The 15,285-nt window shown below is 42.6% G+C and overlaps 1 protein-coding gene across 3 annotated transcripts in view; it reads right to left on the reverse strand.

Moving 5' to 3' along the window:
* Positions 1 to 15,285, reverse strand: part of LRBA (LPS responsive beige-like anchor protein) — a 602,029-nt gene that overhangs the window by 427,786 nt on the left and 158,958 nt on the right. For 2 of the 3 annotated variants that reach the window (XM_054990073.1, XM_054990070.1), the window contains exons 33-34: positions 12,123 to 12,256; positions 8,111 to 8,172 (exon numbers count right to left, since the gene is read on the reverse strand). In XM_054990073.1, the coding sequence (XP_054846048.1) occupies positions 8,111 to 8,172; positions 12,123 to 12,256 (196 nt within the window). The remainder of the gene's footprint in view (positions 1 to 8,110; positions 8,173 to 12,122; positions 12,257 to 15,285) is intronic. The other variant, XM_054990072.1, reaches the window with a different exon arrangement.

Genomic DNA, 15,285 nt, shown 5'->3' on the forward strand with positions numbered 1-15,285 from the left:
GAATTGTAGATTCTGATGATAGACCTTTTTCTGGAGGCCAACAATGTGTTTATGATTTCTGGAGGGTAGACTACACATTAGAAATAGCTCCGTTCAACTTCCATCCTGTTAGAGACCACCACTCCGGCCGTGGATGCCATATGGGGCCCTGTTGCAACAGGTCTGGATGTACTGGAAGCCTGAGTGGGGATGCAACTGACATGCGCTGTAGTGTTGTAAACCACAGTCTCCGTGGCCACCATGGTGCGATTACAATTATGTTCGCTCTCTGCTCTATTATCTTTCGCAGGAGTTTAGGAATCGTCAGTAGAGGAGGGAAGGCGTATAAGAGACCTCTCAGCCATTGAGACGTGAGCGCGTCCCTTGGGACCTGGTTGTTCAGATGGGACACGAAAAGATCCACTCTCAGGGACCAAAATGTGATGCCACTAACAGGAACACCTCCCTCTTGAGGGACCATTCTCTCGGATGAAGGGACTCTCTGCTGAGCCAATCCGCGTGAATGTTGTGAACTCCTCTGACATGTTCTGCTTGAATCGATTTGAGGTTGCATACTGCCCAGCTGATGATCTTGTTGGCTTCCTGCTGCAAGTGAGAGGATCTGGTTCCCCCTTGCTTGTTTATATAGGTTTTGGCAGCAACGTTGTCTGTGCATATTAACGTATCGTTGTTCGCAATCTGATTGCTGAAGTGCTTTAGGGCTAGAAGGATGGCCCATATCTCTAGAACGTTGATTGGGAGCCTCCTCTCCCTTTCCAACCATTGGCCCTGAGCCGGGCTGCCCTCTAGCGTTGCTCCCCAGCCACCCAGGCTGGCATCTGTGAAGATCTGAATGAGTTGTGGAGAGAGGAAACCTTTGCCTTGATTTAGGATGGTATCAATGGTCCACCATTGTAGGCTCTCTTTGACGGACCATGAGACTTGTACCTTGATGCTCACCTTCTGAGCGATCTGAAGCTGGAAAGGTTGTAACAGTGACTGTAGTGGTCTGTTGTGAAAACGCCCCCAATAAATAGCTTCTAAGTTTGCCACCAGCAGGCCCATGAACTTGGACAAATCCATCAGCCAGGAGAATGGTTGTCTGATTATGTCCAGGGCTAGGCATTTGGTCTTCATTCTCTTTTCTTTGGGAAGAAAGAAGCAGCCTTTCCTTGTGTCTATTAACAATCCCAGATATTTCAGGCACTGTGATGATTGCAGAGAGCACTTGGACTGGTTTATCAGGAAACCATGCTTCTCTAGGAATTGAATTGTAAACCACGTCGCCTCGAGTGACACGTCTCTGGAAGCTGATCTTATTAAGATATCGTCCAAGTATGGATGCAGGTGTAGACCCATTTCTCTGAGTCTGACAATCGGTACCATGAGTAACTTGGTGAAGACCCTTGGAGCTGTCACGAGGCAAAAGGGCATTGGTCTGAACTGAAGGTGAATGAGCTTCACGCAGAATCTGAGGAATTTCCGGTGGGCAGGAGCAATAGGCACATGAAGATATGCCTCTGTTAGATCTATGGATGTCAAGAAGTTCCAGAGTTTCCATCCAGAAATGTCTCAACTTGATAAATTGGTTCACATACTTCAGATCCAGTATGGACCACCAGTCCCCGTTCCCCTTGGGGACTGCGAAGAATATTGAATAAAATCCCTGTCCCCTTTCGCCATGAGGGACGGGTTCAACAGCTCCTATTTCTAGCAAATGTTGAATAGCCTAGATTGTGATGGTCCTTCTGTGTGGGTCCTTTTTGAGAGGGGAAATTATGAATCGCTCCGGTGGAAAGGAAATGAACTCTATTGAGTATCCATTGGAGACTACTTCCATTGCCCAGGCATCTGCCTTGGACTCTGTCCATGTCTGATGAAATAGAAGCAGTCTTCCCCCCACTGGAGCATCTTGCGAGTCAGGGCTTCTGTCCTTTGTCCTCTGGGTCTTGTCTGTTGCCACGGTGCCCTCGATGTCTGTTGAACTTGGATTGGAAGTTCCCTCTCCGTGACTGGGTCCTAAGGATGGTCCAGCCATGTTTGTGGTCCTGTCGATTCCTTTGTAAGGTTTAGTGAGATCTGAAAGGTTGGAACCCAAAGGGCCATCTCTCTGTTCTTTTCAGGGACTTCAAAAGTGCCTTCTTTTTGTCTTTGGTTTCCACTAGTATCTTCTCCAGTTGATCTCCAAAACGTTTTCCACCTTGAAAAGGGTAGGACATTAATATGACTTTGGCTTGGAGATTGGCCAGCCAGGCCCGAAGCCATAAAATACGTCTAGCTACCACCGTAGAAGCCATTGCTCTGGAGGTAAAGGATAACGCATCCAGTATAGTATCAGCTGTAAAAGTGCAAGTTTTAAGTATTCTGTTAGCTCCCTCCAACAGTCTTTTGTTGTTTTCAGGGAGCAGTTGAATAAGCCTCCTGATCCAGACCACGGATGCTCTTGATACCATGAAAGCAGTGGATGAGGCCTTGATAGATATAGCCATTGCCTCGTGGGCCCGTTTCAGGACTGCTTCACCCTTCTTGTCCAGGCCATCTCTGATCGTGCCTTGTCCGTCCTCTGAGAGGAGACCCTGGGACTGAAGGGCTGCCACACTGATGCATCGATGATAGGAACCTGTAACAGCTCATTAGCAAAGTTAGGTAATACGTACAGTTTTTTAATAGCATTGGACACCTGTTTGCATCCTGCTGGCAATTACCATTTTGCTTTTAGTTGCTGCTCAAAGTATTCAGGGAATGGGAATACTTTAGCCGTGTTCTTGGATCTGGGAAAAAACTCCCTGTTTGGGCCTAGACTTGTGTCCCTCTGGTTTGGTCTCTTCCTCCTCCTCCTCCTCCTCCTCCTCCTCCTCCTCCCCAGTTGCAGTCTCTTTCAAGTCCAGGGCTGAAAGAGTCTTTGTCAATAACTATTGATAGTCCTCTGCCTGGAAGAGTCTGTTGGACTGTTCAGGAATGGCAGAGTCAAGTTCCTGTTCTTCCTCTGATAAGAACTCCCCCTCCTCAGATTCCTCACTGGGTGAGGGTTCCTCATCCAATCATCTGGAGGATCTATCGGACGCTTTACTCTGGGGCTGCTTCCTAGCTGCCTTAGTGGGCCAAGAGCCACGCTGGTTGTAATCAGCTTGGGAAGTACTAGGCAAGGTGGTAGCCGGGGGGGAGGGGCAGGTCCAGGATCTTCCGATTGGCAAAGGGACCATAACTCCTCTCTCAAGGACTACCTTATTGCAGCCAAGATTTCCGGGGGCAAACCAGAGGAGGCAGAGGAGGAAGTACTTACTTGGTTTCCTGAAGTGCACTTGCAGGGGCCCTGAGTCTTGGTTGCTTGTATTTGCTGCGATTCTCCCGCTGGGAGGGTGGCAAGCTCGGCATCGCGGTTTGGCGGGAAATCACCTGCTGCAGGTGTTCCCTCCAAAATTGGGCCTGGCATAGCCACGCAGTTCCCCATTGGTTGGAGTCAACGCGTGGCTTTTTCTGGCATCCTCTGCAAGAGTCGGGCCATTTTTTGGCAGGCTGCCTCTCTTCCTCAGCCACTCCTTCGCTGGGAGGGGGGCGAGCAAGCCTTTGAGACAAGTCAGAGCCGGCTGGGTGAGCCCCCGCCGCCGAAAGGACAGCTCTTGGGAGGCAGCCCTCGGCCCTTTCCATGAAGGAATGCTCCGAGTCTGATGACTCCCTTGATGCCATCTGCTCTCTCTCTCCGAGGAGGAAGGAATTCCCCTCAAGAGATCAAAGTAGAGGAAGGGAAAGAACAGGCAGAGATATGAAGTACAAAAGTAAAGGAAGGGAAGAAATAGATTGAGCATTAGAGATGAATAGAGCAAAGGTAGCAGAGCTAGCCTACTGAGTACTGCTCTCCCCTGAGGCAGGAAAAGAACTGAGGAGTGAGAGGGTGGTCCCACACACTAGAGGAAGGGAAAGAAAGTTTGACTTCCTGCCTCCCTGACTGGATGGTGGGAATCACCCAAGATGTCCTCCGCCTCAGAGGGAGAAATACTGTTTGTGGTCCCATAAGTTTATGTACTTAAATAGTATTAAACTTATTGCTTTGGTAACACTAGTAATTCCACCAATGCAGGTAAAGTCTCCTTCACTTGCACAGGAGCTGTTTCACATACATGTCTTGGCAACAATCAAGACATTAGGGTAATGTCTGAATCAGGTCAAGACAGTCTTCATTGCTATGCCTAATCACAGGTAGTATCATAAGAACATGATAAGTACAAATTTTTCAGCCATTATTCCAGCCAGACAACATATTTAGTGAGATGAGATCTGTTTTTGTGCAATTTGAAGTGACTTAATGCAGATTTCAGATCCTCATAATATGCTATGACATTCCAAAATCATAGTTAGGGTAGGTGGTGACACAATAAATAATTTCTAAAACGATTAATCCATGATTTACTGTGGACCAAGAACTTTAATCCTAATTGAGGTTTTGAGCATACATTGTTTACTCCAGATCACTTATCAAAGCAAAATGGTGTGATCTTGTTTAACAATGGGTATCATAGACATACTAGCAAAGATCTCACAGCCTTTCCTGTAAGTATCATACAATCTTCCTAACTTTTTATCCAGAAAAGACCTAAAAATAGAGATTCATATGGAACAAATATGTTAGAACAGAAGTTATTTTAAAGATGACATTTTAATAAGATGCTATGAAATAAATTCAAGTAAATAGCTCTAACAGATCTGCTAAATTACTATACATATGAGAATGTTCACATGCACACATGAATCTAAGCAAGACACAAATTCAGATGCTCATTTGGAGTAAAACGCATTATTCGCATTATTCTAACAGGGTATTCCACACCTATGATGAGAGTGGTACCCCAGAATAGTATCAATATAGACCTACATATATTATGACATTATTTAAAAGCAACATCAGGCTGTGGATTTCACTTTTTTGGCTGGTTTAATTACTTGGACAGGAAGCTTGGCCAGACTAGAGGGTGCTTCTAGTTTCACCGTACTGTATGCATTTCTGATAAATGGGAAAAGAATAGATGACCTGGCAGAAGGCTCAGACAATAACATGTGATTTACAGGACATAAATGCAGCTACTATAAGATTTATCTGACAGCCCTCTACGATAGTGGACTGTTGAGTATCCGATGGAATGATTTCTAGTCTGGAAAGTCTACTACTGAGTAGCCATACACATTATTTATTTATTAGATGTTTTGGGTTGAAACCATTTTTAAATGATGCACTTCACAATGCTCAGTCATAAATTTAGCTTTAAACTCTGGAGGGGAGGCAGTGTTATTGGAATGTATGTCAGACTGAATTAGGATGAGCAGCACAATGCTTTTATAAAGTGGCCTTGAATGCAACGTTGATTCTTTCAAAAATGATATTAATGTCAAATGAGCAGGAACAGTTTTCAGTTAATATTAAATGTAGGATTTCTTTATGTTGCAACAATTTAGATGAAGGTTTCAGAATTCACTGTCAATTGAAAATTGCTTTACAATGAATGTTGGGATACTTTTGTACATATAAGCTGTTAGGTAAAGAAAATGAGCCATGTTAAAATAGTTAAAAGTTTGCACATACCAAGAGGAAAAGAGCTACAATGCTGCAAATGTACTGAATCTATGGAGGGGTGTGTGTGCCAAATTCCGCTGAAATATACATTCACTAAATTACGGAAAGAAATATTGCAAGACCCTCAACTGAAGTTACTTTTTTAAAAAAAAGGTAATTAGAATTATTTCTTGCTTGATCTAGAAAAGAATATGCCAGTCAAAACCTAACAGTGAAACAAAACAATATGCTGAAATAAGGAATACTTTTAACAGAGCATAATACCTCAATAGATTAGGTGCATTTCACAAAAGATATTAATCAAAGCAGTGCTATAATTTAACATGTCAGACAAATTCATAAAGTTTTAAATCACACTTGCAGATGCTTACTTGTAACTATATTGTATTATTTATGTGATTAAAAACTAGTTTTTGACCTGATCTTTCGATCTTTGGCACTCCATCCTCTCCATCTCTTCTTAAAAAATTAATTAAAATTTTAGCAAGAGGGTCACTTCACTTCCCTCCCTATCTTGGTCCCACAAAAAGAAAAAAATCAATCAAACTCAACCCCATCTCCTCCCAGTATCTGTAAAATGTCGAGCTGAAATTCAATTTCATATCTCTCAAGCTTTCATGTAGCAACAGACAGTTTACCTCTTAAGAAAATAAATCACTTTTGTGATTGCCATACTGACCTCTTTGAATTAGGAAAATTCAAAGTGAAAAATGTAATTATCACCCTAGATCAAATCTATATACATCTACAGCTAATTTTTGCTTCATTTCTTACACTACATTTTCTTATTCTGCAAAATATTATAACTATTTTGCCTGAAAAGATGCTACTAATTCTGTTTATTTTACTAGAGTGTTTCAACTATTTCACACAAAACAACATTTTTATTGCTACCAACTCAACTAAACTGGTGCCATATTTGGTGTTTGATTAGATTACCATTAAACAGCAATGTGACATGTATGACAAATAGGCACATTAGAGCATGTCATTTACTCCACTTTAGATCGCATCAGCACCTACGCTGTCCAGTGTAGAAAATCTTGGCACATGCAATTCATGATATATATTTTGAGGTACTTTGCAACAGGAAAAAAACCTAACATTATTAAACCAGAACAAAAAAGTGTCTTATAGCCCCCAGATTAACCAAATGTTTGTATATATTAAGAAGTAATGTTCAAAGATTTTGTATACAGTTCAAGAAGCATATGAGCATTCCCTTAAATGGTAAAATAAAGAAATAAAAATGCTCTTTTGAAAAAATAAGAGCTATAACTTACATGAAAACTTTTGATCTCCCAGTGTTAAGGAAAACTAGAAATGCATATAAGCTTTCTGACTACATCTTTTATTAAGAAGTCTACTAGAAACATAACTGATCTTCACTAGTTCATTGTAAAAAATCTATTAGGTGTAATCTCCAGAAGTAATTGTTCCTATTGCACTTTATTTTCAATGCCAGTTATTGATTTTTCACACCTTCTATGATTCTTTCATTTGTATTCATGAAATGTCCGTCAGCACAGTCTAAGTACATTTGGCAATATAGGCACTAAAACGAATAAATCGATGTAAAAAAACATTAATTTTGCATTATCCTTATTCGTCAGGCAAGTAAACCATAAGGGCTTTAAATGAAGGTCAAAGGTTTTGAAATGGGTCAAAACCCTTGACCTCTAGACCAATAACCTTCCCATTAAAAAGGGCTATTTTAAAGTTTTAAGTAGGGGAATTTACTACCAGGAAGGTATCATTTTTAAAGGCCAAAAAGAAAAGTTCAATAGAAACCTCCTATATAATTACAATGGAAAAAAATAGGAGATGAGTAAAGTATGGCTATTTGATCTATTACATATTATTTGTTGACAACTCTAATTCTTCAGGTTAGCTTTTCTGTTAATCAAAGTGAAGTTTAACATTCAGTTTTTAGAACAGCAATTGTGTTTCACAAATCAAGAAAAAAAATCAAATAGCTGGCAATTGCACTTCACTTTTTTACAGTATTGTCAAACACACAGCATCTGTCAAAGACAATTAGTAGAGAGCACTATGTATTTTATTGACTGCTTTACAAATACAAAGGGACAAACTCCATTAATTCCAACATGGTAGGAAAACTAAAGTACTATATTTATGTCAAAAATATTATTAGTTGAATGTATGTATCAGTTGATAACATTTGTGTCCCATTATGAAAATATTTGTGTGTGTTATGTGTGTGTTAGCTTCCTGTCTTAGCTGATGATGTGAGATACGATGCAGTTCTCCTTTAACTGGTGTATTAGAACATACAAGGGTGTCATATGCCAGTCTAACATTAGCTGCGTTACCTGCAACACATCTTTTTGTTTGGGTTCTTAAAAGAGGAAAGGGAATATGTGAAAAAGTGTAACAGCAGGAGAGACACAGACATGGTAAAAATTTCACACACTGCAGGTTAGTATCAATGGCACGTCCAAATTGATTGAGGATTGTGGATTGAAGAATCAATGTAATAAACGCTTGTCATAAAACAAGGTGTTCTGGCAACACCAGTTCACTTTCTACTCAATTGTAACCCACCTGAGAACAAAGCAGCATGACCAATTCCACAACTGAACTACTAGATTTCATGCACACAAGACCTATAAAAAAGAAGAAGAAAGGAGTTTAATATATACTTGGGCTTATGATGCCATTCTTGTATTTATTACCTACTGAAAATTCTACCTGAGATCCAATTTAATTAGTGACACTGTTGTATGGTCAGTACGATTTACATACAACAAAAGGAGAAACCTTGCAGATTCATAGAGTTAGCAGCACCCAAACATTAATATATCAGTATAAATATGCTTAAAGTAGACACCAATTTCATCACTATCATGCAGAATTTTGATATAAAATGATGCCTTGGAGCTATTTTGCTGAGATTACATAAATATTTGTGTTCCAAGTTAATAAAAGCATACATAGCATATGGTATATTGATTTATAGTACTTACATTTCTTCACCTTGAAGTGGGTTGATCATTATATATGCACAGAAGGGAAATGGCTCTATGACCTTTGCTTTCTCCATTGAGCTCTCCCCCTTCAGCCCTCCAGCTATCAATCAAGTTTCCATTTTGTTTCATGGCAGCAGACATCCCAAACACTCTTATTAGTACTTTGACCCTTGACCCTCACCTAAACTGGGGGGGGGGCTACAAGCAGTAGCATATTATATATTTGCAATTAGTTGATAAACTAATTTGGCTATTATTAGCAATTCACATTTCATGCCAGCTCCTCGCATAATATAAAAAGGTACTATCATGACCTGAATGTGTATATTGGTGGTGGGGGGAAGCTTTTCACTGATCTTTTTCAGATTATTTCATTATTAATAAAACAAGAAAATTTACTAAGCAACAACAGACATTCAGTGAATCAGAAAAAAACAGGTCAGTGCTGACACTGTATTCTTCTGAACAAGAAGCCACAGAAACGTACCTTCCACTGTGAGTGTACTTAAATACCAAAGCTGAAAATAACCTATCACAATGCAAAATAATTTTTATATCTGTGCAACTATCTTTCATTAAAATGCTTTTTTTCAGTTTTATATTCAGAAATTCACTTGTTAGCCATTTGTCATTAAAATGTTCACTATATGTATAAGTATTGTTTCAAGAATCTTAAATATATCGTCAGTGATATTTGCATTTATTAACAACCACAACCAATAATGGGTACATTTATTAACATTTATCATGGATAAAGGGGTTCAGAAATAGTAGCTTTTAAAAATGGCTACCTGCTCTCACACTTTTTCTGATCACATACTATGCATCTCTCAGTTAACTATTTGCTATCTGTTCTACATTGATTCTTAAAGAGAAGAGACGATGGAATTACAGATCATTTTTGAGTGTCTAATATTGTTACCATCCTCTCTGCTAAAACATTTAAGACTTTGTGTGCATATGTGCACGTATATATCACAACAGTATCACCCACTGGCCCCACTGGCAATAAAATGATGGTCTGGAAGATCTCAAAGCAGGATGTCAGTTCCTGATCATTCAAATAACTGATAACTTAAGTGAATAAGGGATATCAAAACTGACAATAAAAGCCATTGGAGAAAGAGAGAGAGGGTTGCCAGTTCCAGGTTGAGAAATTCCTGGAGATTGGGGTGGGGGGGGAGAGTTAAACCTGAAGAGAGTGGGATTTGGAGAGGGGAGGAACCTCAACAGGGCATAATGTAGGGTTTCCAGTCATCCAGTGGGGAAGGGGGATCCCCTGCTCCCAGCCTCTGTCTCCCCACCTCTTACCAGTGGGGGAAAGTGCAAGGAATGGGCCTGGGCGCTCTGAAGCGCACTCCTGCATGCTCCAGAGACTTCTTTGTTGCACTGGGAATGATGTTTTTCCCAGTGCGACAACAAAGGGAAGGCCCCTCTGCAGGGGATTTTGCTTAAAATCAGGCAATTCTGTCATTCCTGGTGTGACTACGAAGGCTCCAGAGTACACACATCTTCACGTGTGCACACAATAAGTTCTCCCATGCACCCCCACAACCACCACCTGTCCCCTGGTTTTAATCCAGGGGAGGACCTGGCAACCCTAGTATGATGCCATAGAGTCCATCCTCCAAAGCAGTCATTTTTAAGGAGAACTTATTTCTGTGGCCTGGAGATCAGCTGTAATTCCAGGAGATCTCCAATCACCACCTGGAGGTTGGAAACTCTAAGGATGAGGCATAAGCATAATTATGTTAAAACCTATCATCCAGGGGAAGGAAGCAAACTTTTAAACCTAACTGTCTAGTTTACAAATAATTTCTGCTTAAAGTAATTCTGTACTTTAGTTTTTCCAAAAAAGACTACTATCTGCAAGCTTTGTTGTGAGCCAAGTCTCTTTGAAAATCAATCTCAGATGTTCAAAGGTACTGTGCATTTCCTGCTCTCTTGTTTCTGTTTTACAAACTGCTTTTCCTTCTCCTGTATTTCTACGCTACAAATTGCTTCCCCCTAAACTTTTACATGTAGTTTCCCTTAATGCTTTCAATCTGCAAAATACTGGAGAAAAATGGGTTTCAATCTCTATAGTATCAAAACTATACAATAACTTAAGTTGCTCAACTGAATACATGTGGCTGCTTCAACCAGTATACCTTTATCACCCAGACATTCTGCTGATTGAGAAGCAATGCTAATACATTCATCCTGTTTAAAATCAGAACAAAATCACATCTCATCAGGTGCTAGAAGACTTTTTGTTTTTATAAGACATTCAGCTGTGTAGCTGACATCAAAGAATAAAAGAAGTTTTTAAATTAATTTATTTATTTATCAAATACTTATATCAAGCTTTTCCTCCCAAGAGCCCAAGGTATCTAGTTTAATTTAATAGCATAATCATGACATTAGCAAGGATAAGATGATCCAGCCAAAGTCAATAAATCTATTTTGGTCTCCTGGCAGATTCATTTCATTGTTAAATTGCAATCTTATCCTATGCACACTCACCTAGGCGTAACCCTCAATTAATGTAGTGGCATTTATTCCCAAGTACACATGCATAAACTTTATTACTCTGATCTCAGTAACTCATCCTTGCTAATGGCATAAACCTAATGTTAGTTTACATATGTGAATTACATTCACAAGTGATATAAACTTGTGAACTAAATCTAGTACTAAATAACTATTATTACCCTAGACTGAGAGAACTGATCACTATTTTCCATAATTTATCAATTTGAACATGCCCTGCATCATAGTAACAGCATCGAAACATAAAATTTTGTTAGTAATGCCATCAAACAAAGTTGATGAACTGTACACTTCCTTCCAAGTGCAGCTGAAGACTATACCAGGATGTATCTTCGATATACCATATCAAGCCCCAGACGTGGGGGTAGAGATGAGTACACTTCACTTCAGGGTATCCTGATCTAAACTCCACGATCATTGCTATGAACTGGTATGTTTATGTCATTTTAGAAACTGATAAAATGTTCTTCTTATATCATGACATTTTACGCATGCAGTAGGATCATATGTGCATGGCGATCTGAATAAGGAATCGGTTCTGAGGCCAGATGAATGTTACCTGATCCCTAAACAGATTAATAGCAGATTATTGGGGGTGGGTGGGCTGGACTGGTAGTAAGATTAGTACAGTTCCTTTAAGTCTGCACATATTCTGGAACTGACTAACCATGAGCAGAATACATAAAGAAATCAGTAATGACTTGGTGAAGAAAGTAGCTTACGAGAGGAGCTAAGGCCATCTGAGAAAGGAGAAATAGACAAGGACTCAAAGGCTGAATGTGGTAACCATTAGCACGCAAGGACTTCTCAGGAGTCGGACCTCTACTCCCAGCACAGGCACACAGAGCTCTTTTTATCCAAACTATATTACAAACTAAAACAATCTGATGATTAAAACTTTAACAGCACAACAATAGCAGGGCTCTCGCATGATTTGAATATTATTCTGTCTCAAAGTAATGTGAAAACTGACATCAGCACTGATAAGAAACTTTATTCATTTTCTTAAATATTAAAATCCTTAAACATAGAAAGCATTAAAAATGGAAACTTACTTGTACCTTCTATCAGTAGCTCTTGCCCATGGCTACCCAAAAGAGTACGAGAAAGAAAAGGAGCAAAATCCACAAATATCTCCCTCAGAAGAGGGGCAGCCTTTTCCAAAGCATGCTCAAGTCTTTCTGTAATACTAAAAAAAATGTATAAGATAAATGACAGATCAGCTGAAGATCTTAAAATTATGCAAGGTAAAAACAATGTAAGGAGAAAACATGCAGGAACCATAATACTAAACCCAAAGCGAAACACCACTGGGATTTATTTTTATTTAAGTGTCAGAAGAAGTGGTATAACAGGGTTAACATACCTGTAACTTATGTTCATCGAGTTCTTCTGTGCTGACACACATGGGGACTGCGCAGGCGCAGGCCAGCCGCCGGAGAATTTTCTAGAGCTTCCATGGCTCCGAAGGGGCCGTTTGTCGCGCGCCTCAGCGACCGTTTTCCCGCCCAAACGGTCACGTAATCCTCCAGCGACCAACGGCCCCTTCCCTCAGTTCTCCCTTGCCGCCGCTTGACCAACACACTTCAGCCATAACACCTTAAAAAACACCAATTTCCGTTACAGCCATCACATTATTGTGCATTGGAGTTCACAGCGGGGTAGGAGGGAGGGTTGTGTGTCAGCACAGAAGAACTCGATGAACATAAGTTACAGGTATGTTAACCCTGTTTTCATCTTCGTTCTTCTGTGCCTCCACACATGGGAGTGTACCAAGCTTCACACAATAAGGAAGGCGGGGGTGAAGTCCAACACAATTTTATTGAACAAACAAACGCAACAACAAATAGATATGCATATATACATCTATGTAAAAAACTGTGTAAGGACACATAAATACTCAATATTTACATATATACACCCCAAGGTACATATATACACTCTTTCACACAAGGGTACCCAGCAGTTACACCAAGAAAATCATCCCAAAACTCCTTCAGGAAAAAAGGGAGTGTAGGACAGCCCTAGCCACAGATACATCCTGCTCCGCATTGACATCAATGGCGTAATGCCTGACAAAGGTGTCTGCAGAGGACCATGTGGCTGCTTTACAAATGTTAACCAGGGGCACCCCCCTGAGGAGTGCCGAAGAGGATGCTTGGGACCGCGTGGAGTGGGCCCTGACACGAAGCGGGCAAGCCACCCCTGCCAGGGAATAGGCCTTGCTAATGGCCGTCACAATCCACCTAGACAGGGTCTGTGAGGAAGCCCTGTTACCCTTTTCCTTGGCCCCAAAACATACAAACAGGTGAGGACTGGAGCGGAATTCCTTCGTCCTATCCAGGTAATAGGCTAGGGCCCTCTTCAAGTCTAGGGAATGAAGGGCCTTTTCCCCCTTAGAGGAAGGTTGAGGAAAGAACGCAGGTAGTGAGATATCCTGCGAGAGGTGGAAGGCGGACACCACCTTGGGCAGGAACCCGAGGCAGGGACGCAGGACCACCTTGTTGGGATGAAACACAAGAAAGGGAGGGTCAGACCGCAGTGCAGACAGCTCACTGACCCTTCTGGCCGATGTGACGGCCACCAAGAACGCTACCTTGTAGGATAGCATATCCAAGGGGCATGTAGCCATAGGTTCAAATGGAGGCAACATGAGACGTGAGAGCACCAAGGACAGTGACCACTGAGGCACTGGCGCAGACACAGGTGGGTAAAGATTGTACATGCCCTTAAGGAACTGGCGGGATTGTGGGTGAGAAAACACCGTAGCACCCTCAACTCGGGTGTGAGCAGCTGATATCGCTGCCAGGTGGACCTTGAGGGAGGACACCTTCAAGCCCAGGCCACGCAAGTGGCACAAATACTCGAACACAACCCCCAAGGGACTGCTGTCAGGCACTACTCCTCTGGCAAGTGCCCAGAGCTCAAACCTGCGCCACTTGGCCGCATAAGCGCGCCTAGTGGATGGCCGACGAGCATTCAGGAGGACCCTCTGTACCTCGTCAGTAAAGCCTATCGGGGAGGAACGATCCGCCAAGCCGTTAGGTGCAGCTTCCTGGGATCGTGGTGGACCAGGCTCCCGTTTAGGAGAAGGTCTTGCCGAGGGGGCAGACTCACATATGTCCGTTGGGACATCCGCAGGAGCTTCGGGAACCAAACCTGCCGTGGCCAGAAGGGGGCAACCAGGATGCAGTCCGTCCCGTCCTCCTCTATCTTGCACAGGACCCTGGGAATCAAGGGGAATGGAGGAAACATGTAGTGCAAGCCCTGCGTCCACGTAAACTGGAAGGCATCCCCAATAGAGAGGGGGTCGCTCCCTGCCCTGGAACAGAACGTGTGGGCCTTGGTGGTCGCCGCAGTGGCGAACACGTCTATCACTGGATGACCCCACATCTGGAAGATCGGCCCAACGCACTCTACGTTCAGTTCCCACTCGTGGTCCAGCAAAGGGACCCTGCTGAGGGCATCTGCCCGGGCATTGTCTGACCCAGCCACGTGTATAGCACGGAGCGACACGCCGTTCCTGATAGCCCACTGCCAAGTGAGCGTGGCTTCCCGGCACAGGGCCATGGACACTGTGCCCCCCTGCTGATTCACGTAGTACATGGCAGTCGTGTTGTCCGTCTGTACCAAGACCTGACGATTTCTCAGCAGTGCTGTAAGAGACACAAGTGCGAAACGAATGGCCCTTAGTTCAAGCACATTGATATGGAGGGTCTTTTCCCTCTCAGACCAGACATCCTGCACAGACACATCACCACAGTAAGCCCCCCATCCCAACAGAGAGGCATCAGTGGTAACCTTGACGTCATGGTGCTGATACCCAAAGGGGGTCCCTCAAAACAAGTTGTCATTAGACAGCCACCAGTCCAAGGAGGAGAGGATGACCCTTGGGACAGAGAATTTGAGGGACGGAGGGTGTAACAGAGCATCGTACCTCCGCACAAACCAGTTCTGGAGCGGGCGCATACGCAGCCTAGCAAAAGGCACCACAGAGGTAGCCGCTGCCATATGCCCTAGTAAGCACTGGATAGTGCGCACAGACTGGAATCGGTTCCTTTTAAACATGGACACCAGATCCCTTAGGGACCGAGCCCTCTCCAAGGGGAGCAGAGCCTTACCCTCCACAGAGTCCAAGAGTGCGCCAATGTAGGACACCTTGCAGCTGGGCACCAGTTTGGATTTCTCCAAGTTCACCAGGAGCCCCAGGCGTTGGCA

This window comes from Eublepharis macularius, chromosome 10, assembly GCF_028583425.1.
Source record: "Eublepharis macularius isolate TG4126 chromosome 10, MPM_Emac_v1.0, whole genome shotgun sequence".
Classification (NCBI taxonomy): Eukaryota; Metazoa; Chordata; class Lepidosauria; order Squamata; family Eublepharidae; genus Eublepharis; species Eublepharis macularius.